Source organism: Colletotrichum truncatum, assembly GCF_014235925.2.
Source record: "Colletotrichum truncatum strain CMES1059 chromosome Unknown Contig_0003, whole genome shotgun sequence".
In the NCBI taxonomy this organism is placed as follows: Eukaryota; Fungi; Ascomycota; class Sordariomycetes; order Glomerellales; family Glomerellaceae; genus Colletotrichum; species Colletotrichum truncatum.
In genome coordinates this window covers 2,359,587-2,380,192 of record NW_027222400.1, presented here as the reverse complement: position 1 = coordinate 2,380,192, position 20,606 = coordinate 2,359,587, and the positions used below count along the sequence as shown (strand labels likewise).

Sequence of the window (20,606 nt, the reverse complement as noted above, 5' to 3'; positions counted from 1 at the left end):
ATGTCTTGCTTCTTACCTTGCAACGGCCGGCAAACAAAGCAAGCAAGCAAGCCAGTAGGGAAATCGCAAACACACAACGAAGTCACAGATCTGACTGCCTTGTGACGGAAGCATCCACCGCCTCATCCAGACCGACAAGGAGCTCGAGACAATCCCTCCTCTGCCCCTGGCTTCGAAACCATGTGACGGAACCATCGAGTCCCGCCCAACATCTTCGCTCCCCGTCCCATCGTCATCTCGCTCGTTTACCTTCGGTTTACACGTCAAGCATACACCAGCCTCTTTGACGCACTTTTCCACTAGTAATTCCGACGTTGCATAACGGCTTTTCGTTCGATCTCGCTCGCCGCCTCGATACACGAAGGCTGACATCTCACGTCAACGCCAACGCTCAGCCCTGCCTGCCTCTGCCACTGCCTCTGCTTGCCCGCCGCCTGCCTTACGTAGTATTTGCTCCAACCCCAGATCGAAGACATCCCATAGAATCGCTGCCTCGCTCTCGGCTCCAAACTATACATACGCATACAATACATATTCTTTACCGCATCTTTGCTGCCTGATTCTGCCCTTCAAGGGCCGCATCTCGGACCTAAACCGCGCAATCATGGTTTCCGACGAGCATTACGAGATCTGCCTCCCTATTCTACTGGATGCCACTCTCGAGGACGAAGACAAGACGGACAAGCTTGAGGATCTCTTGCGAAGCCAAACGACCTTGACTGGAGCCTCATTAGATAATGCGATTCTCGATGTATTATGGCGTTACCGCGACGGAGGTGGTGGCTCAACCTCTCCCCCTCCTATCCGTCAAACCATCCTCCGACGACCATCTCCCGCCTCATGGCGCGGCAATGCCACTCCTCTTTCCGGCTCTCCACGTCTGGGTGTCAGTCCACTAGCCCCTCCTGGCTTTGTCCCATCCTTCACGAGAACGAAGTCATCGGCAGCCTCGCCCTTCTCTTCCCCGAGGCCGTCCCCTAGACTTGCCTTCGCGACACCAGCTATACCCAACAGCCCGAACCTAAACGCATACGAGTTCGCCAACGATAGGTCCCCGTCCCAAGAAACCTTTGGCGACTACCAAACTGAGAACGTAGAGTGGCTCGTGGCAGACGATGCCATTAGTATATCCTCATCCGTGGGGACTTCTAGCGGCTTAAACGCCGCTGCCCCTGAGTTCTCTTCCATGTCTTCGCAGCAAGCTGACATGTCGCCATACGATATGCTTCGATCAATACTTGGCCAGACACGGACTGATGATGAGATCGAAGCCGCCCTTGCGCTTCACGGCTATGATTTGAGTGCGACGATCGTATCCATTATGGAGAGCCAGGCGCAAGAGAGTGGATACAGTGCGTTGCATCCTGATGACACCAAAACCTCTCTCATAGGCAAGGCTTTGGCCGCGGAAGGACGTCCTACTACGCCCGCCGGACAGAGGTCAGGTGTGATTTGCAAGTTCTACATGTCTACGGGGCAGTGCCTCCGGGCTGATTGCAGATTTAGTCATGACCTGAGCAACCATCTTTGCAAGTGAGTACATGCCTGCTAACACTGTGGTGAACTTGTAGCTGACCTGGCAAATCAAAGATACTGGGTTATGGGAAACTGTTTGGCTGGGGATACTTGTATTTTCTCCCACGACCCAGCGCATCTTATGAACAAGCTTGCATTAGATGGTTCCAACACCCCCCCTACGAAGCAAGCTAACAACTTGGATTTGAACTCGTTCCCTGCGCTTCCACCAGGCACCCCGGAACATCTAGGCGGTTATGGAGGCGGAGTAAATATTACTGTTGGAATCACACCACCTCCAGGCCTGAAGCCGTTCTATCAAGGCGAGAGTCCTCGGCCGAGATCTCGCCCCGGTAGCCGGCACCAGCAAGCAAGGGAGCCTGTGGCCCCGTCTCTGGATGATGCAGACGCGTTCCCAACTTTAGGCTCTGCCGCCGCAAAGCAGGGCAAGAAACACCATGGCAAACGCGGCGGGCATGGCCACAGCCACAAGGAGAACTTCGCGCCAAGCTCTCTCGCCGAGATCGTAAAGATGTCGCCCTCTCCGGTTCCAGCGCTCCGCCAGGACACTAAGAAGATTGGCCGAAACGGGAGCTCTACCAATGTCAGAAATGGTGAGAATAGTGTTGCGGCACAGGCAATTTCGAACCCGAAACACATTCCGTGGCTGGAGACTGGTGAACGTGCCAACAAGGCTTATCTCAAGGCCCGGCAAGAAGCTATTAAGCATGGCGGTCTTCGAAATAAATTCCTTCAGAGGTGAGAAGGCCCGACTCTGCTCTGTGTGTGTGTGATCTCATAACTGACTCCTCTACCAGCGCTGCCCAAGCTTGGAACCGCAATGATGCAAGGGCTGCGAAAGCTCTGAGTCTCAGAGGACAAAGCGAAAATGACCTCATGCGGAAAGCTCACCGGGAAGCGGCTCGGGAGCTGTATGAGGAGCGCAATAAGGGTAATGGGAACAGCTTCGAAATCTACGTTGACTTACACGGACTTCATCCTGAAGAAGCAGTGGAGTATTTGGAGCGGGTATTAATGGAGAACATCAAGGAGAGCAGGCCGATCTACGCCATCACCGGCACTGGACATCACAGCAAGAATGGTAAGGACAAAGTGGGCAAGGCCATTCGCAACTTTCTGAATGAGTGGAGGTACGCCTACCGCGAGTTCTCCGTCCCGGGCGACCGGAACAACATGGGTGGAATTCTGGGTATTGATGCCCGAAGCTACGACAAGTCCTTGGCCCGCGAGGGGACATCAAGCGCGGATGACAGTAAAGAAGAAGTCGATATCCTGAGTCAAGGGGTGGAGATCGGAGACGGCAAGGTCAGGCTCCTCGTTAGGGACCCCCCCAAGGGTCCTAGTGGGCGGCGATGACGAAAGTCTAGAAAGAAAGAAAGAAAACTTTAAGAAACTAGGAAGAAATCAATAGAAATGCCAGAAAGACGCTCCAGGGAGCGGACTCCCCTTTTCGTACGTTGGTCGTAAGTCCACCAGCAGATCTGCACTGCGGCTAAGGTATTTAAACAAGTGCATGCAAGCCTCGAGCTAATGCTGTGTGCTTCGACTGCAGGGAAGGAGCATCCATCGATAGCTTCCAACAGCTTGTGTGGAGACCCCACAATGACTGGACTTCACCGGACCTTAGGCGGATTTAGGCCAGACGCTCGGTCGGTCGATAGGCCGCCCGAGCCAGAGGCACATCTCTACTTCAACTCCTGCTACTGCTACTGCTTCTGCAATCAATTGGTGGGCCCCCTGTATGCCAAGTGATTGAAACCGTCCGCAGGAACATGAGACACCCTCATTGCGTTTGCCCATGAAACGGGTGCCCGTTTAACCCTCTAAGGTGCATCTTCAGCGGCCTCGGTCTCTTTCCTATTTGCTCCCATAAGTTCTCATGTGCTCATTCATCATAGTTCTTTATGTTCATGCTTCAGCGTCAAACCCGTAGTTTAGAGAAGCCAAAGAACGAAAACCCCGTGTAGGCTACCGGAAAAGGGACCCGCGCATCTATCGACCGTAGGAACGTTGCCTGGCACTGCCTTGCGCAACCTCGTCTGTGGCTTAGCTTACCTCATCGCTGGCGGGCACGCAAGTTAACGCTTCCAACGTCGCGACAACCTCTCCTCCCTCGACAAGCTCCCCTACACATCTCATTCCTCCTTTTCCTTCCTGATCTTCATCGCTACGACATGGCTAGATGAATTAGAACCAACCAATTGCTACTTCGACTCGACCAGCATTTTGCAGGAATAATCAATCCTGACCCGTCGACAACCCCGCGAGCAGTCTCTGCATCCGGAGCCTCCGGGCCAGTCGTAGTAACGACCTATTCGACCAACGCGATGCCGGCTGACTACGAATCGGCAGCGCGGGCGCTATCCCTTTCGCCGAACCCGTCCTCGCCATCCAACGACCGCTCCGATATCCGCCCGCCATGGTCATCCACAAGATCCAACAGCCGCCTGTCAGGCGCTCCCTTTGGTAGAGGACATGCTTCTTCCCGGAGGACGACGGTATTGTCCGGCGTTAACCGCACAATTCGGTCAGCGTATCAGGCTGGCAACCGCCTGTGGGGGATGTACCTTGCCCTCCCCCTCGTGCAACGGATTGTGGTGGCGGTGGTCCTACTCATCGTCAACGTCCTTGGCCTACTATTCCTCATTTATTCGCATGCGATCTTCAAATGGCTTGCTCCGGTATCACAAAAGTGGCGGGCTCTCCCGGGCGGGTGGTTAATTATCTGGTGTTTTACCTTCTTGACGGCATTCCCGCCAATGATTGGCTACAGTACAGCCATTTCGGTGTCGGGATTCGTTTACGGATTCCCATTGGGATACCCCATCGTGGCGACAGCGACCGTAGCTGGAAGCCTAACGGCGTTTTATACGAGCAGAGGTATCTTCAGTGGTTACGTCCATCGGTTGGTGGGACAGGATCATCGATTTATTGCACTTGGTCAGGTTCTGAGGAAAGATGGTCTCAAGATGCTGACGGCGGTGCGATTCTGTCCGCTGCCATATAGCTTGTCCAACGGCTTCCTGTCTACCATCCCTTCTATCAAGCCGTGGGCATTCGCCGTGTCAACGGCGTTAGCCAGGTAAACATTACACTGTTGCCCCCTTTGAACATGCGTATTAACGTCAGGCAGTCCGAAGTTGCTTGTCCATGTCTTCATCGGCAGTCGCCTTGCCCTTATCGCCGAAAAAGGTGACGAGATGTCGGCCGGTGGCAAGGCCATCAACTACATTTCCATGATCCTCGGCGGTACTGTAGGTCTTGTTGTCGGCTGGGTTATTTACAATCGCACCATGGCCCGCGCTGCCGAGCTGGCCCTCGAGCAGGCCGAGTCTGAGGGAGTTGTGGTCCCCGGCCGGGACCCAGCACCCGACTACTCCGATGTCGAGGCTGGCCTCGTCGACCCGGAGGATGTGGCAGCACTCATGGACGACGATGACATCTCGCTCTGGGCGCGCGAGGCTGTTGACGAGGAGGACGGTGGATTGGGTGAGTATCACGATGACGATGACGATGATGAGGGAAACGGTCCTAAGGGAAGACAAGAAGGGGGCAAGAACACGCATTATGACGAACAAAATAGGTTTAAAGACACAACAAATTGAGGCGTTTGGGACTGGAAATGCTTCGACGGGTGGGGTATAGTAGACCTTAGAGCTTAAGATGGGCTGAGATACAAATAATAGATCTCATGCGTATCAGCAAAGTAAAGACAAAGCATACGTGAATGTCAAGCGTCAAGCGTCAAGCGTCAGAGCCACGGAGAGAGGACTAGGGACATCATGATCAAGTATCTCATTTCTGGTCTTGTGGTATCATACGGACGAGTTCTGTCTGCTATTCCCCCCTGCGTCCCATCGTTCCGTTTCCTGGGCTTCGTCAATCTGTACGTAAACTCGTGCTACACCACGGGCGGTTGAAGCAGAAAAAGAAAGACGAAAAAAAATCTGAAAAATGCGAGATCCCGTTCCAACGCCTTCGCTAAAACTAAAACAGACGCCTCCATCCCATTCCTGTCCCAAACGTTGAAGTATAATGCAAAAGAAAAGCGGAAGAGAGAGAGAGAGGGAAAAAAAAAAAAAAAAAAAAAGACACTTAAATAAACATTATTGCTTTCCTTGGAAATGCTGCATGAACTGAATTGCCTGTTCGATGGGGTAGCCAATAAAAACAGGGCCAGTGAAAACCATTTGTGGAACACCACCTGGATTGATGTCTTTGTGTGCATCTAGAGGCGGGTTGATGAAGGTTGGCTGTGGTGGAGGAGGGCTATGTGACAGCTGGGGCTTGACTGGCGTCGATGGGAGCTCAACCGGCGAAGGATCTGGGTGCACAAAAGTCTGCTCGCCAGTATTCGGGGTAGGCGAGGTGAAGCCCATGGCGGCGAGTTGAGCATGATCAAAGGGGCATTTGCCTGCGGCCTTCGGTGGGGATGCGTTTTCGCTCATTCCGTTGGGCATAAACATGGGTGCCGGTGGGGGCGAGAACGGCGGGGGTTCTTCGCGGGCTGCGCTCATTGCCGCCATTTTCGTATGGTCGAAGGGGCATTTGCCCGTCTTTGCTGGTGTTTCCTCGACATCCGAGCCAGTTGGCATAAATACCGGGGCGGGCGGTGGCGATAAAGGACGTTCTTCATCATCTAGACCGTTGGGCTCATAGACTGGAACAGAAATGCCCCACGGTCGGCTGGGTGATTCGCCCACTCGAACCTCCTTGAGGGGTCGGTCGAAATGACTCTGCCGGGCTTCTTCAGCATCCACGGGGGCTGGTTGAGACTGTTCGGCATCGTCAGTGGCCGTAGCAGTGACGGCCTTTGCCCAGTTATGAACCCTCTCGTTCGAAGCCCGGTCGATCTCTTCCTGCTCCTGTTGCGAGGATGGCAGCATGGGCTGGTGAAGCGCGCTAAGCCCCTGGATCATGTTGACCAAGTTACCGTACTTTGCATCCAACTTCTTGATCTGTACCTCGTTCTTCTGGTATCTTCTCACACAAACTTCATGACTGCGAGGTAGCTCGTGTTTATGCGTTTCAACGTAGTGCGCAATCTCTTCGGGAGAGTGCTGGTCTAGGTACCGAATGGGACATTTCGCGGGCGACCCGTTGACAGCTGCCTGAGACGTGGATTCTTCGGCCATGGCAGCGCAAATGGGGTCGGGAGAATGGTGCGGCGTGGGGTTCTGCGACCCGTTCTCCGCGCTGTGCGCATCCGCATCAGCGCCATCCGCCTTTGGTGCAGAGAAAGGGCATTCTAGGTGCCCCTTCTTGCCCTCGATTGTAAAGTCCTGCTCGAGCACAGTTGACATGGAGGTTCCGGTCTGGGCTTCGCGGGAAGATGTCTGTCTGCTAGAGTCACTCGTCTTGCTCGTGTCCCCGATCGTAGATAGTTGCTGGGCGACGCGCCGGCCGTCTCGGATGATGAGAGCGATTTGGTTTCGGGTGTCCAGCTTGCTACGCTTCGGAAGAGGTACTGCTTGCGACGCTTCTTCTAGTGATGGGTTTGCGAGTTCGGGCGGTAGCTGCAACTTTGCCAATACTTCGGAGATTTCGGGAGCAGCAGGGGCATGTTTGTCGGCGAGATACTGGTACTGTAAGAGTTGTTGGGTCAGCGGGAGTTATCGCCGAGGCTGGCCGTACAATGAAGATAGAGACGAATTTGCAGTCAGAAAATGGTAAAAAAGTAATCGGTCTTCGCTCCTAAATGCAGGAACTCTTGATCTAGAGCTAAAGGTGTTCATCATGCAGGAAGGGGTGTGTAACAGAGCGTCGCAAGCCGAGCGGCGCTGCTGACAAACCATTCACGTTTCGACGCTCGACGTACCTGCTCGTGGGCGAATCTAAGCTTATGTTCCAGGACAGTCTTCCTGTCGGTCAGGATCTGGACTTCATCGGCAAGGGCGTTGAAAGAATCAACAAGTGTTTGGGTGAGATGTATGAAATTCATCCCACTGTTGGTGAGTTCGCGATCGGACCATGTGGGATGAGGCATAAAGAGGCAAGAGGACGTTTTTGAGGATTGAAATGATGGGGAGATTTTCGTTTCGCTGCCCATCTTTGCCGCCAAACGCTTCCCCCGTCAGTTACATTAAGAGGTGTCGGGGTAGTGGTTGGCGTAGAATCCGACCATTTTTGCCGAGCCGAGCACCTTCGGATTGTAGGCGGGGGCTGATGTCATTGGTCAACAATTATCCGCAATCGGTGCCAAGCTTATGTAAGATTGCCAAACCGAGCAGCTACCTCAAAGAAAATGACATTTCTACTATGCCGATCCAGACCTTAACCAGTTTAGAGTTTTAGTACCGTCACATTCTGCTCACAGCGTCTTTCCTGATTTGAAGCTTGGGTACTTCAAATTTAATCTTGTGGGATTCTACAAACATGTTTGGTTGTGTGTGAATACAAAAGGCGTTGTATGGATAAATTGCTTTTCCATCTTCCTTCGCCGTATGTCACCTCAATATATCAAAATTCTGTGAGATGAATCGACAGCTCAGACACAATCGTTATTCATCTTCATTAGACACTTCACAAGATATTTTCGCCAAACTGACCGATTAATTAGTGCCATAACACTCCATCTTTGCGTACTCTCCAGTTCAGCAATATAGTAATCACAAGATCATTAGAATTGCTGTAGCCAGCATTCATGTAGTACTAGCCGATACGCTTAAGCGAAACTTGCAGGGGAAAGATGTCGCCAACTGCCGCGGGAGGCTAGTTTCCGTCTCGAGGCCGGAATCAAACCGGGCCAATATGAGGCTCAATACAATACATCGTTATAGCTAGCCCGACTTGAGAAATGGGCTGTTGGTGCCGCTTTATGGAACTACTGTGTGGAAATCCAGCATTGCAGTCCGAAAAAGTTGCCGTCAACCGAAGAAACACGGCAACGCTGACCAGGATTCTCACAAGCATCACATTTGACATGCACATGGTTGTTGTCCAAGTCCTCTACGAGGGCCTAGGCCCAAGAGTTGGAAACACACTGGTAGACAGATGCCAGCGACATCTGCCCAGCCTTTGCATGCTTTTCTGTTTCACCTTGTAGAAAGACTACGATTGTTCTTCTACTCCTTGCTGTTTAAATCTCAAGGAGTTGATGTTGCTGGAGGTTCAACCCGCAATCAATATAATAGATTGACCGCAACAACCCTAAAATCGTTCTGAAAAGAGCAACGAAGGCGTCGCCTAAGAGGGGGGAAGAAAAAAGGTTCCAGCAACAGTGCTGTGGATGGAGCCATCGATGAACGGATAGTTCTAGTGTTAGACAACCAGACGAGTGCAAATGCACGAACCGAAGAAGATGGACCAGACTTGCTCAGAGGACTTTGCACTGTATAATACGGCGCCTATATGCTGTGATGACACTGTGCGGATGCCCCAATTGCCCGACTGAGAAGGTGCGACATCTCACTAATTACACTTATCTCGTACAACCACCAGCGCGGGGTTCTCAGGGTCCTCAACATATCCGCGAGCCAACTTTCATTTCCAACCATTCTCCCTTTCAACATTCAGCGTGTAAACTTTAGCCTATAATAGAGGATTACACGTCATCATCATGGCTTCTAAGGTGATCAACGCGGCGAAACTGCTCAGCAAGAAGTCCCATGTCATTCCAGGTAACTTCCACGTTGAGACCCCGCTACAGGGTGTATGTCTAGATCGATTCCCTAAGTCATTGCAGGGCAATTTCTTGTCTCGGAGCTTTTCTTCGAGGTGCCCAAGGACTACAGCAACCACTCTGCTGGCTTTCTCAGGCTTTTCGGCAAAAGCGTCACCAAGCACGAGAGACCCATCGTCCCCCCAACGGAGTCTGAGACGAAGCAAGCTGAGCAGAAGCCATGGATGGTCTTCTTGCAGGGTGGTCCCGGTTTTGGTAACCCTGAGCCTCAAGACAGTCCAATTACTCGAACCGCCCTCGACCGAGGATACCAGGTTCTGTTTCTTGACTACAGAGGCGTCGGCCTCAGCTCGCCTGTCTCGGCTGCCACTCTGGCACTCCAGGGCGATGCTCAGAAACAGGCTGACCACCTGAAGCTTCTCCGCCAGGACAACATCGTCAACGACTGTGAAGCGGTGAGAGCCTACCTCACTCAGGACTTCCCGGAAGAGAAGAAAAAGTGGTCCTTGTTCGGCCAATCCTTTGGCGGTTTCGTCTCTCTGACGTACCTCTCCAAATACCCCCAAGGGCTGCGAGAGGTCTTCCTGACCGGCGGTCTGGCACCAGTTGGTAGAAAACCTGAAGAGGTGTACCAGGCAACCTTCAAAAAAGTTGCAGAGAGAAACCAAGCCTATTATGAGAAATATCCCGAGGACATCGAGGCTGTTCATCAGGTAGCTCGATTCATTCAGGAGAAGGGCAAAGTGGCCCTTCCAGGCGGTGGTTTCCTCACGGTTCCAAGATTGCTCACCCTAGGAATTGCCTTTGGTGGTCACGGGGGACTGGACTCAGTGCACAACACCATTCTCAGGTTGAAGGCAGACCTCGATAACTTTGGTTTCTTCACTCGTTCGAATCTCACCGATCTTGAACAGGCTACCTCGTTCGACAGTAACATTATCTACGCCATTCTGCACGAAGCCATCTATTGCGAGAAACCAGGCTGGGCTTCCGATTGGGCGGCTTACAGAGTGGGTAAGGGTCTGGAACAGTTCTCCTGGCTGGCGAAGGAGCCTGCGATCTCCGAGTTCACAGCTCCTCCTCTCTACTTCTCCGGCGAGATGATCTTCCCGCTTCACTTCGAGACGTACCCTGAGCTGATCCAACTGCGTGAGGCTGCTGAAATCATTGCCAAATTCGATGCTTGGCCGGAAGATTTGTACGACTATGAGCAGCTCCGAAAGAATGAAGTACCCGTATACGCCGCCAGCTACATTGACGACATGTACGTCGACTATCACTTTGCCAAGGACACGGCCGCCCTGGTCAAGGGCTGCAGAGTATACGAGACGAACCAGCTGTACCACTCGGCTCTGCGTTCAAAGACGGAGGATGTGATGAGAGAGCTCTTCAGGCTGCGGGACAACCCCATTGACTAAATATTCCGGGTCTTTCCGTTTATTATACGTTGTGTTAATCACCTCAGATGGGTATCTTCTTTGCTGCTTTTCTCCAGAATCCGCATCTCTTCTCCAAGTGTTCCAACTCGGCGGTTTCGAAGCCAGCCTCCACAATTGTCCATTCCTTATTATCCCTGAGGGAGGGCACGGCAGCTGCCGTTGATGGAGAGAGTTTTAGTTTGTTAGGGTCGCCGGTCTGGAAGAAGGAGGCAAAAGCACCTTGAGATTGTTAGTCAGAACCAGTGCACAATAACACTATTTCCAAAACATCACTCACCAGCATAGCCTTGGTAACGGGCGGGATCTGTCTTCTGCACCGCGTTGACTTGGTTCCACTGCCACTTGTTAGCCCACAACTCTACGTCTTCTAAAGACGAATTCACATACCCAAACAGTATCACTAGCATGCTTGGAAGGGTTGAGCGAGTACTCGCCCAGCCATCCTCCCTGCGACGCAGAGCCGGAGAACCAGTACGCAGGGCATGTCAAGATGACGTCCCTGTAAATTAGACCGGCTCTCACATAAGTAGTGCTGTACTCAATCGTCTCTGTGACGCCAGCCGGGGGGTACAACTTTTTCACGGCTTCGATCTCGCAGTCGCCAAAGCCAGGGAGGAAGCCCCTCAGCCACGACTCGAAAGATGCCTCGCTCGAGTTGAACGGCGGCGAGCCCGCGTTCGTCTCGCCCTGCAGACCGGGGGGAACGAAGTTCTCGCCCTCGTGCGTGTTGTGCATGGCGAACGCCAGGTCCATGTTGACGTTGCCCTTGGCGGTGGCCTCGGACAGCGACTCCTGCAGGAACTCCCCGTCGATGACGGGCGACCAGGTGAAGGTCGAAGTGTTGTACTGATGCGACGAAGAAATGGCGAGACTTGCGTCCCGGATCGTCTGCACCTCGGCCTTCTTCAGACACGCCAGACTATCCGGGCCGGCGCACCCCGTGCGTCGCGCAAGCTCGTCATAGAGAGCCTGCGCCTCGGCGCTGTCGTACTTGTAGACCTTGGGCCAGAAAGGGCTGCTAGCCATCGCCTTGCGGAAAAGCTTCTGCTTGCCGCCCCTTCCCAGTGCCTGTGCCAGCACGCTACCGCCACCCGCGGACTGGCCCCAGATCGTCACGTCGTCGGGGTTGCCGCCGAACTGCGCAATGTGCTTCTTCGTCCACTTCAGTACGGCTTCCTGGTCCAGCAGACCCGGGTTCAGGTCGGACTTGGGGTCGGCGGCGATCTCCTTGCCGGGGAGGAGACCGAATGCGTTGGTGCGGTAGTTGGGGTACACGAACATCATGTCGGAGGCGTCCGAAGTGTTGAGAATCGGGTACGCCGAGGGCGGGATGGAAAAGTACGCGGACCCCTGAATGAAGCCGCCACCGTAGAAGGTGACGACGACGGGCTTCAGGGGCTGGTCCTTGGTCCAGGGGCGAGAGTAGAGGCCAAGATACAGACAATCTTCAGAGCCATTGACCTATATCAGCCCAGCCAAATCAGCTCTGTTACACCTTCAGACGAGAGGAAAGGGCGGAGCTACTCACCGTCCGCTGGGGGCACATGTCAAAAGGCTGGCTGGAGTCGTAAACACCCTCTACAGCAGCCGGGGGCTGCGGGCCACGGAACCGGTTCTCGCCGACTGGGGGCGCCGCGTACGGGATCTTTTGCCAGTACGAGATGTTGTAGCGCTCAGAATACGCGCCCTGGAAACTGCCGTACTCGGTCTCGGCAAGGAGGTGAGTCTGCGTCTGGCGAACCTGCGGGAGCGCGGAAGCGCCGCAGGCCGCGAGGGCGGTGAGCACCGCGGTGGTGATCGTAGACGGCATTGTAGGAGAGCGAAGGGGGGGACGGGCGAGTCTCGTCCGGGTGGGAGGGGGAGAGATTGAGGGCTAGAGAAACCGCCGCAAAGACTCGACGGACCTGACCATCATGTTCTCGGCCGGGCCTGGGCAATGGTACGGGTTATATATTTACATTTGTTCATATAGAGGTTACAACGCCGGTGAAGCAAGGCGCGAGCGGGACTAGGACCTCGGGTATAAAGAGTGATGTATGACTACACCAATTAGCCAAAAGAAAACAACCTTCATCCACCGATCTGGGCTGGCTGGTATTCCATCATAACCCCAGCACAGCCGGCCACCCGCTCCGCGAGATTAGAGAAAAAAGAGAAGGAGGGGAGCTGAGCTGCCATTTGGTTCTCTGTGGGGTTGTTAGACTGAACAAGAGGTGAGCTAGCGTCGATGGTGGGGTAGAAAGAGCAAGGACGGGGGTTAGGTCATGGTTCAACTTCCCCCGTTCTCCGGAGTTTGGGAAGCATTTCCCTCCCCCAGAAATCTCCAGAAAAAGAAAAGAAAAAAAGGAATAAACGCTTGCGGGGTCCCCGGGAAAGGGACCTGGGACTCGGTGATTCTCCTTAATCATGTACCGAACCTCGTCTCTGCAGTTTCTCCGCACCGGGTTTTGGACGTGTGTGGTGGTGGTCATGCACATGTGCTTCCGTGGCCGAAATGGAGCTAGCTTTATATGCGTGCTACTGAGTCTTCGAAGAACAAGATGTTTGACCAAAGTAGTGAAGATATCTTGACCGAGAAAGTCATTCCGCAGTTCCCATGGCAGAGGCACATGCGGCATCATGAAGCGAAAGCTGTCCCTCTCTCTCCCCCCCCCCCCCCCCCCCCTCCTCCTCTTCACCAGCCTTTCGTTCCTGGCCCATCCGGTACGGTGAATGGCAAGGCACCACCCCTGTCATCACGGCCAGTGTACGAGTCGCGCGGTTCTAGTGGGAGGAAGGGTTCCATAAAACCACGGAGTACTACCCTCATCCCGTCAGATCACACGCGTCATGGGCGAGGGGTCCTGCATATACCTTCTCGTCTTGGTTTGATCGGATGAACGGACTAAAGCAAACGATGGCACTCTGTACGTTCTCGCTCTGTTTCTTTTTCGCTGCTTATACGCAATGAGGGGGGGGGGGATAATTTCACAGCATTAATAAACAAACACGGATCCCCCTCGCCATGGTAAAAGTATAGTAAATGGGATAATACAACCCCGAGCATGGGCTCCATCAAACAGACTTTCGCCTCGACCACCAATGTCACTAGACGGTAGTACATTGCGCCCTTCCCCTTCCCTTTTTTTCTTACTACCCCGATCCAAGAAATCGGCCCCTCGAGAATGTACTATGTATGCACATGAAAAGCAAGACAATGCCGATGTCCCCTGTTTCAATGTACCCTCGCCACGTGCATCAAGGAGTGTGCCCAGATTCTTCGCACGTCTCTGGAGAGCTAAAGTGGCGATATCACCAGCCCGGATGCCAGTGCGGCTGCGGAGGTGGAGGCGGGGGTGGCCGCATATGAGGGGGTAGAGGCGCGCCGACCGGCCAGACGGGCATAGGATGGTTGTGAGTCGCCCGCTCCATAGACGGCAGCGCCCTGCTACCCAGGTCCTCCTCTCTCCGGATCGCCGTCTCGCGGAGCATTAGAGCCGCCACCTCCGGATGTCCGATCAAGAAGTCAGACGTCTGTTGCGGTGCCCGCTGCCACAGCAGAGGCTGCAGAAAGCCGACGCGAGCGAATATCATCTTCAGGAGGACATCCGACTCAGGCACGCCAGCGTACAGCTTTGAGCACAGTTGCAAGACGGCCGGCTGCGCCGCGTCGGACCCGGCGGACTCGAGCATGTCGACGCAGTGGCGCACGATGACGGTTTTGAAGTCGTCCATCATGAACTTGTTGGCGGTTATGTAGACGTCCAGGCTTAGCTCATAAGTGAGAAGCCACGTCCGCATGTCCTCTCCCCGGATACGGTCGCCATCCATCATTTCGTCGTTGCCTGAGGCCGAAGTACCCACCGAAGGCGTTGACCCGGGTGGTGTAAGAACCTGGGGCCGGCTGCGACGTCGACGATGCGGTGGCATGACGGGGGGCCGCATAGGTGGTATAGGGATAATTTGCGGCATGGGCCCGCCTGGCATCGGCCTCGCGCGAGCGACACCACAGTTCCAGCATGGCGGTCCGGTGGCGGTGGTGCAGCGCGGGCATCTGCAATCCGGGCGGTGTGCACCGGGTTGTTTTCGATTCAGGCGTTCCCATTGCCGCTCTCGCCGCCGTTGCCGCCGCTGCGCCCGCATTCGACTCCTAGCGCTCGCATCGCTGGCCTCTGAGGACGAAATCTCCGATTCCGACTCGCTCTGGTGGCCAGTATCTTGCGCCTTGCCTCGATCCGGTTCGTCGAGACCTAGTGCTGAAGCGGCGGGCCTAATGGGAACGAAAGTCTTCTGGTACAAAAAGGCCACGAGGAAATGAAAAATTGCTGGGTCTTCTTCGGGAAAATCAATCGTCTGCGCCTCGGCCTCTCTAAAGTCGCCGCAGAGCGCTTTTCGAAAGTATTCGGCCGTCATCAAAATATCCCTGTGCACCTGGAATACTTCCTGGTCCGGCGCTTGGCCGACACGGAGGGGTATGATGGCCGAGTTGTACCGGCCGTCCGCGGATGTTAACCACAAATCTTCGCGGGGGCTGGGGTCGTCTTTTCGTTTCTTATCGTCGTATGTCTCATCGAGTACGATAATGTCGGGAGAGTTGGTTGGGGCCGTCCTCATCACATCGCCCAAGGTACGCGTCGCATTATTTGCATCATCGCTGCTCCTCCCTCCGTTCCGATTGCGGGCGAGGGCCGACATAACGATCAAGTATGCGCTCGTCACGCTATTGGTCGATCCTTTGTGTGGAATGACTGTACTATTGGACCTCCGTATAAACCGCAGTTAGCTGTAAATGCTGACGGGGAATGAACCGGACAGAGTAAGCCGGTTTATAACCAAGCCGGAGAGACACATCAGACTGGCAGGAGACCTTTGAGGAACAACGGGCTTCATATAGGTTTGGCTTGCGCGCGAGACCGAGGTCAGGCAGCCACACCCCATATAGGTAATATGCACAAGTCGAACAAGACGGATGAGGGTGGGTAGCTTGGTGGGCGGTGGCTGTCAGACCTTTGTTGGCCGCGCCCAGCAGCCTCGCGACCACCAACTATGGCGAGGCGCATCTAGGTCACTTGGAAGCCCGCCGGACAAATCCCATTTGGGACATGGTCGATTTTGCTTATCCCCCTTCGCTTTTCGCTTCCCTGCTGTGTCTGCTGTGCCTGCTGTGCGAATCCTGCATGAACCGTTCTGTCGTTGCATGGAAGAATCGAATGCATGTCAGGTGTCACCTACAAGTCCATCCCATCCCGTTATTCGTCATTCGCATTTCTGCATCGCTTTTACCCTCGGCCTTTGTGCTTGGCTAGTGACTTTTCTCGGGAATGCCACCCACCTCACTCTCTGCGTTCCATCCCATGTCTGTGTCTACATGCCTGGCCCCGCGCAGCTCCGGAACGGGACGCACGCAATCGCGGCACCCGCACCACACCGCAGGTGTCCATGTGATGGGCCAGTGTTGCTTTTCCATGTCTTGCGCCGTTGGCACCCTTTTTAATATTCGTGTTGGTGGTGGCTGTCGGCCCAAGCTTCGTTTGTTCCAAACCGCGGCTAGTCAGACCACTGGGAGGCTACAGGAGTCCAGAGTAGCGGTGGGAGTGGGAGCGGAACTCCATCACACGCAGTTTGTCGCGTTAAACCGGTCTGTTAAACCGGTCTGCAGATGACTTAGGCGGGGCTTCCATTCGATGCAATGCAGGTTGGGCGTCTTCATCACCAATTATTGACGGGTGTGCGGCGGCATGCATACGCATCTGCATCTGCGGGAAGTGATGGGAACGGCCTATGAGCGACACCGCCAACTGCCTGGGTACGATGCACCCAGTAGGCTCGTAACGGCTGCTGCAGCCCAGGGACCGACCGCTCCAGCCGTCATCAACGTCTTCCGGACCACTCGTATGTTGGTTGGTTGATAGTGTCATTCTTCCTCGTAGATCTCTTGTTGCATTTGAATTTCTGTTCAACTTGGTTAACGTCGCTACACCAACAGTTTTCTTGGCCTGCACTTACGCCACAATCGGTTGGCTGAGTCCGAGATGACCTTGGCCTTGGCCATCAGCTTCTCCTCGTACTTGACACTTTCCTGCCCCTTGATTCGGAGTTTGCTGGGTTGGGCCTGTGTAGATGTGAGTCAGTGTTCCATGACCAATACGGTTTCTTTTTTTTTTTTTTTTTTTTAACAACTTGCCTGCATAAGGATGGGTAGCAGCTCTTTGGGATCTGCATTGGCAATAGCCGCAACGCTGCGAAAGCCGTTTTCCCAGAAAACTCTTCTGTTCCACAAAGTTAGACGCAATTTCGACATGTCTAAAAGGTCGCGCAACGTACGCAGTTCGGCTCTTTACAAAGGTAATCTGTGCCAATGCCAACAGGTCCGACTTCGCGCCTGCCCTCAACCGATCCGAGAAATGGTCCAGCGCAGCGGACATGATACTGCAGCATATAGTTAGTGATTTAGTTTTTTTGTACGTACAAGCTGGCGGCTTACCACCAACCCATATGCTCGCAAAACTTGATCATGCCGGCCGCGAACCCGTGGCAAGTCTGAGAGAGGTTCTGAACAGCGCCCCGAGGCACGTCGTACTTCCGCGCCACGGTGTGGATCGGAATTTCGTTGCACAAGTCTCGTAATTGAAGTGCTAGGTAAAACCGACGGTGTACGCGGACAATTTCCTTCTCCTCAGGTGTCGTCTCCCTCAGTGTACTACCTTGCGCCCTGGAGACGGTTAGCGACATCATAAGAATACGCAACGTTGCTTGCTTACAGTCGGTTGATAACAGCACGTTTAAGCCCAAGAAAACCCAGTACGCGGTGGCCACTGTCATCCAGATTCTCCATCTCGTTGCGGAAGACTTGCCAATTGATATTCGCACCGAATTCATGAACGGGGGTAAACGTATAGAGAATATGCATCTCGCCGTCCATTACGAACGCTTGAAGCGCCCTTTCCAACTCTTTGTGAATGAATACCCCGTCATCAGGATCCAATGCAGAAGCTACAATTGCCTTGCCCAGTTTCGTGGGTTGATAGTTGTCGCATAAGTCTATCTTTATGAATCCCATTGACTGCAAGCTTTTCAGACTCGTCTCAATACAGTCCTGCAGAGGCTCCCGGGGACCAACATGGGCCAACAGTGTTTTACTCAGATAGTCATCTAGAGCATCTCTGCTCGTTGCAAGCCGTATTGCGATGACCTCTAACAACGCCCTGGGGAAGGTCAGCAACGTTTATAGCGTATGGGCTACATCGCTTTGTCCCTACCTTTGTATTCGCTGCTTGTCTGTTATCAAGCCACTTGTAATGTTTGGCATTTCAGCGTGCATCAAGTCAACCACTTGTGCCAAGTCCTCTTTCCGACAGCACAGGTAAGTTTCTCCAACTTCGTCCTTCCCCTTACGGCCGGCGCGCCCACGCATTTGCCGAAGCATCGAGGGACCCACGAAATCGCGGCCCATTCTAGCGTTGTGAAGAATGACTCTTCGGGCTGGTCTGGTGGACGTTAGTTTTCAAACTTCATCTCTGACAAGGTACTTACAGGTTAATTCCGGCTGCAAGACTACAGGTAGCAATGCAAACTTTGATGACACCAGCATCGTAAGCATTCGCAATTAGATCGCGCTCCTCGGTGGTCAATCCGGCCTAAAAGATCAGCGAGTGAAGGGCCACCTCGACAGTTCAATAACTCACGTCTGGGGTAAAGTCAGTCTTGTGACTTCGCGGCAGGTACTGTATTTGGTAAACATACGATGAAAAGCAACCCCCATGGGCACCGTTTCTTCCAAAATGGGATCTATACCGGTCCCAAGACTTCGCAGTTCAGCGAGCAGGTCTACACGTTTCTCGACCAGTATGGGGTCAAGCTCATGTTGTGTCGGCATGACTCTGGCAATCCAGCGAGCATCCGATTCACATCCAGGACGACTGCTGGCAAACACTAAAGCACCGTATCCTGCCTTTGCGGTCTCGCTGGCAAGAGAAACGACCGCATTCAATACCGGGTCTTTGAACTCCTTATGAATGGAGGATTCAATGCGCCTGGCTGCCCTCAAGTTCTGCATTGGCTGCGTCTTTGTTGTCAACTCACTAGCTGTCTTGAGCAACTCACTTGTTGTGGCAGCCGGATAGACGCCCCCCTCATAGACAAGATGCTCGTCGATCGGCACTGGTCGATAGCGCGTCTCGTAAGAATGGGCCCCGAGCCAATTGGCTAGGAGGCTGATGTTCTATAGACACAGACAGGAGTCAGAAGGCACCTTCTGACAACTCTGCTAATTGACTCGACACTTACAGACATGGTGGCGCTCATACCGATAATTTGTACAGGCTGAGGCAGGCTGAGCAACTTGGTCCCCATCAACTCCATGAGATACCCGCGATGGTCATCGTCGATCATGTGTAGCTCATCTAGGACGACTGCTTTCAAATGCTTGATGGTGCAATCGTCAATCGCTGTATTCACGAGTGCATTTGCCTGCCACGGCCACAGTTAGCTAGCCTCAAACCAAGCTTGCCGCGTGTCGCATGCCTTCTCGATGGTGCAGACTCCAACATCAAAATCCGACCAAGTCGGTTTGATCTTGCTTCCTCCAAAAAAGCCAATCACTCTGATGGAGTCTTCGTCGGCGCGCCGCCTCCAGATGCGCTTTTCGTCATCAATCTCTTCCTTTGGTTTTAGCACTCCCTGGACAACGTTCCGGAGCCAACGGACTTTTTCTTGCACTAGAGCGACATAAGGCAACACGAGGAGAACTTTGGCGTTCTTTTCTTCTAAGACCCTTTTCAGCATCAAGACTATCACAAAATCAGCAGGGCGTCAGGAGTAGCATTCGCAAGAGGTTGACTCGCCATCAGCTACAAGTGACTTCCCGCCTCCAGTTGGGGCACTGTAGACAAGATTTCTCTCCCCGGATAAAAGCCCCGGTCCTCTAAGGCATGCCTTTTGCCATGGGTACATGATCTTGATGCCAAGACCGTATAGGTTCCGAATTAACGGTCGAGGAAGGCCGTAATAAGGATGTGCAAGAGCAAGCAAAGGGTCCGAGGACGAAGATGGTGTACATTGCACAGCGTTTCGCTGGGTATACTCGGAAGGGCCTTGATGGCCAGCGAGGTCCAAGGAGGTAATTGGACTTGCCGTCAGTCTTGGAGGACCAGTAGGCAAACTTGACGCCCGATGAATACCCAGCGTATGGCTCGGGAGTGTCGTCGGTCGCGGCGCTGGAGGATGTGCAGTTTCGGAGCGAGCGTGCTTATTGCCAGCAACCGTGGTGGTCAAATAAGTTTGACCTTGATCCTTTACGGCTTGAACCGAGGTCTTGTGCCAGGTACTGTTATTGGAAGTCATTGTGAAGCACACGACTGGCCGCGAGCAAAATACAATCCATGTGTTTTTAGTTCATGCTGAGAGCAGCCTCAAGTGCAGGTATATGGTTTGACGGTTTGTTATTTTCAGCGACGTTGTGATATGGGCAGGCAGCCAATCCGTCCTCTTGTCAGTGATGCAACCAACACCTTATTGACAGAAAACGGCAAAGCGCGTTTGGGAGGACGTGTGCAAGGCAGCAGCAAGGATGACCCACCTTACCGGGATCACGCGAAATCATGTGCGAAGGCGGTATTACCTCATCTCTTCGGGGTACGTATTGTGCGACGGGCTTGCTCTATTCTGCTAGCCGAGTCGAAAATTGGAAAATGGAAACGCTGCGACTGGGCGGCCTTACTGGCTGGCTGGTTGCAACGGGGGGGAGCAACTGGACACGGGACTCGGCCGAGTTGGCCGGGTCGCGGTACGTACTCTTCACAGTCTGCTGGGCCAGATCGATAGCTCCACTCCTGGCCGAGCCACAACTTCACACACAGGTCTGGTGGGGTTCACGCGCGTGGCTCCTTTGCCCGTGGCTGACCACTCCACGGGCCAGACTCGGCACTGACACTTTTGTTCCAAGATTTTGGGGTCGGGGCTGATTGAGTTGGAGTTGGAGTCGGACTCGACTTGGCCGATGGACTTCTGCCACATATGATTTTGGAGTTAGA

The 20,606-nt window shown here is 53.7% G+C and overlaps 9 protein-coding genes across 9 annotated transcripts; 3 read left to right on the top strand and 6 right to left on the bottom strand.

Moving 5' to 3' along the window:
• Positions 1-604: 604 nt before the first annotated feature.
• On the top strand, positions 605-2,892 carry CTRU02_205544 (ccch zinc finger and smr domain containing protein; the record flags this gene model as incomplete). Its single annotated transcript, XM_036722846.1, has 3 exons — positions 605-1,533; positions 1,591-2,274; positions 2,334-2,892. The coding sequence occupies 3 exons, from the start codon at positions 605-607 to the stop codon at positions 2,890-2,892; spliced, it is 2,172 nt and encodes a 723-aa protein (XP_036585743.1).
• A 971-nt stretch (positions 2,893-3,863) lies between these two features.
• CTRU02_205543 (tlg2-vesicle protein of 38 kda) lies at positions 3,864-5,141 on the top strand (the record flags this gene model as incomplete). The annotated part of the gene is made up of 2 exons (XM_036722844.1): positions 3,864-4,618; positions 4,670-5,141. The coding sequence occupies 2 exons, from the start codon at positions 3,864-3,866 to the stop codon at positions 5,139-5,141; spliced, it is 1,227 nt and encodes a 408-aa protein (XP_036585742.1).
• A 501-nt stretch (positions 5,142-5,642) lies between these two features.
• CTRU02_205542 (uncharacterized protein) lies at positions 5,643-7,585 on the bottom strand (the record flags this gene model as incomplete). The annotated part of the gene is made up of 2 exons (XM_036722845.1): positions 5,643-7,121; positions 7,355-7,585. 2 exons carry the CDS (start codon positions 7,583-7,585, stop codon positions 5,643-5,645), a joined length of 1,710 nt encoding a protein of 569 aa, XP_036585741.1.
• A 1,509-nt stretch (positions 7,586-9,094) lies between these two features.
• CTRU02_205541 (proline iminopeptidase) lies at positions 9,095-10,575 on the top strand (the record flags this gene model as incomplete). The annotated part of the gene is made up of 2 exons (XM_036722843.1): positions 9,095-9,155; positions 9,221-10,575. 2 exons carry the CDS (start codon positions 9,095-9,097, stop codon positions 10,573-10,575), a joined length of 1,416 nt encoding a protein of 471 aa, XP_036585740.1.
• A 43-nt stretch (positions 10,576-10,618) lies between these two features.
• On the bottom strand, positions 10,619-12,406 carry CTRU02_205540 (carboxylesterase; the record flags this gene model as incomplete). The annotated part of the gene is made up of 4 exons (XM_036722842.1): positions 10,619-10,815; positions 10,874-10,931; positions 10,984-12,057; positions 12,125-12,406. 4 exons carry the CDS (start codon positions 12,404-12,406, stop codon positions 10,619-10,621), a joined length of 1,611 nt encoding a protein of 536 aa, XP_036585739.1.
• Positions 12,407-13,480: 1,074 nt separating this feature from the next.
• Positions 13,481-13,699, bottom strand: CTRU02_205539 (uncharacterized protein; the record flags this gene model as incomplete). Its single annotated transcript, XM_036722841.1, has 1 exon — positions 13,481-13,699. One exon carries the CDS (start codon positions 13,697-13,699, stop codon positions 13,481-13,483), a length of 219 nt encoding a protein of 72 aa, XP_036585738.1.
• Positions 13,700-13,887: 188 nt separating this feature from the next.
• Positions 13,888-15,270, bottom strand: CTRU02_205538 (DEAD/DEAH box helicase; the record flags this gene model as incomplete). The annotated part of the gene is made up of 1 exon (XM_036722840.1): positions 13,888-15,270. One exon carries the CDS (start codon positions 15,268-15,270, stop codon positions 13,888-13,890), a length of 1,383 nt encoding a protein of 460 aa, XP_036585737.1.
• A 224-nt stretch (positions 15,271-15,494) lies between these two features.
• Positions 15,495-15,635, bottom strand: CTRU02_205537 (uncharacterized protein; the record flags this gene model as incomplete). Its single annotated transcript, XM_036722839.1, has 1 exon — positions 15,495-15,635. One exon carries the CDS (start codon positions 15,633-15,635, stop codon positions 15,495-15,497), a length of 141 nt encoding a protein of 46 aa, XP_036585736.1.
• Positions 15,636-16,489: 854 nt separating this feature from the next.
• CTRU02_205536 (DNA polymerase theta subunit) lies at positions 16,490-19,917 on the bottom strand (the record flags this gene model as incomplete). The annotated part of the gene is made up of 13 exons (XM_070204568.1): positions 16,490-16,527; positions 16,582-16,687; positions 16,760-16,844; positions 16,900-17,004; positions 17,060-17,287; positions 17,337-17,780; positions 17,835-18,062; positions 18,109-18,212; positions 18,261-18,299; positions 18,344-18,796; positions 18,862-19,044; positions 19,099-19,364; positions 19,419-19,917. 13 exons carry the CDS (start codon positions 19,915-19,917, stop codon positions 16,490-16,492), a joined length of 2,778 nt encoding a protein of 925 aa, XP_070061672.1.
• Positions 19,918-20,606: the final 689 nt, after the last annotated feature.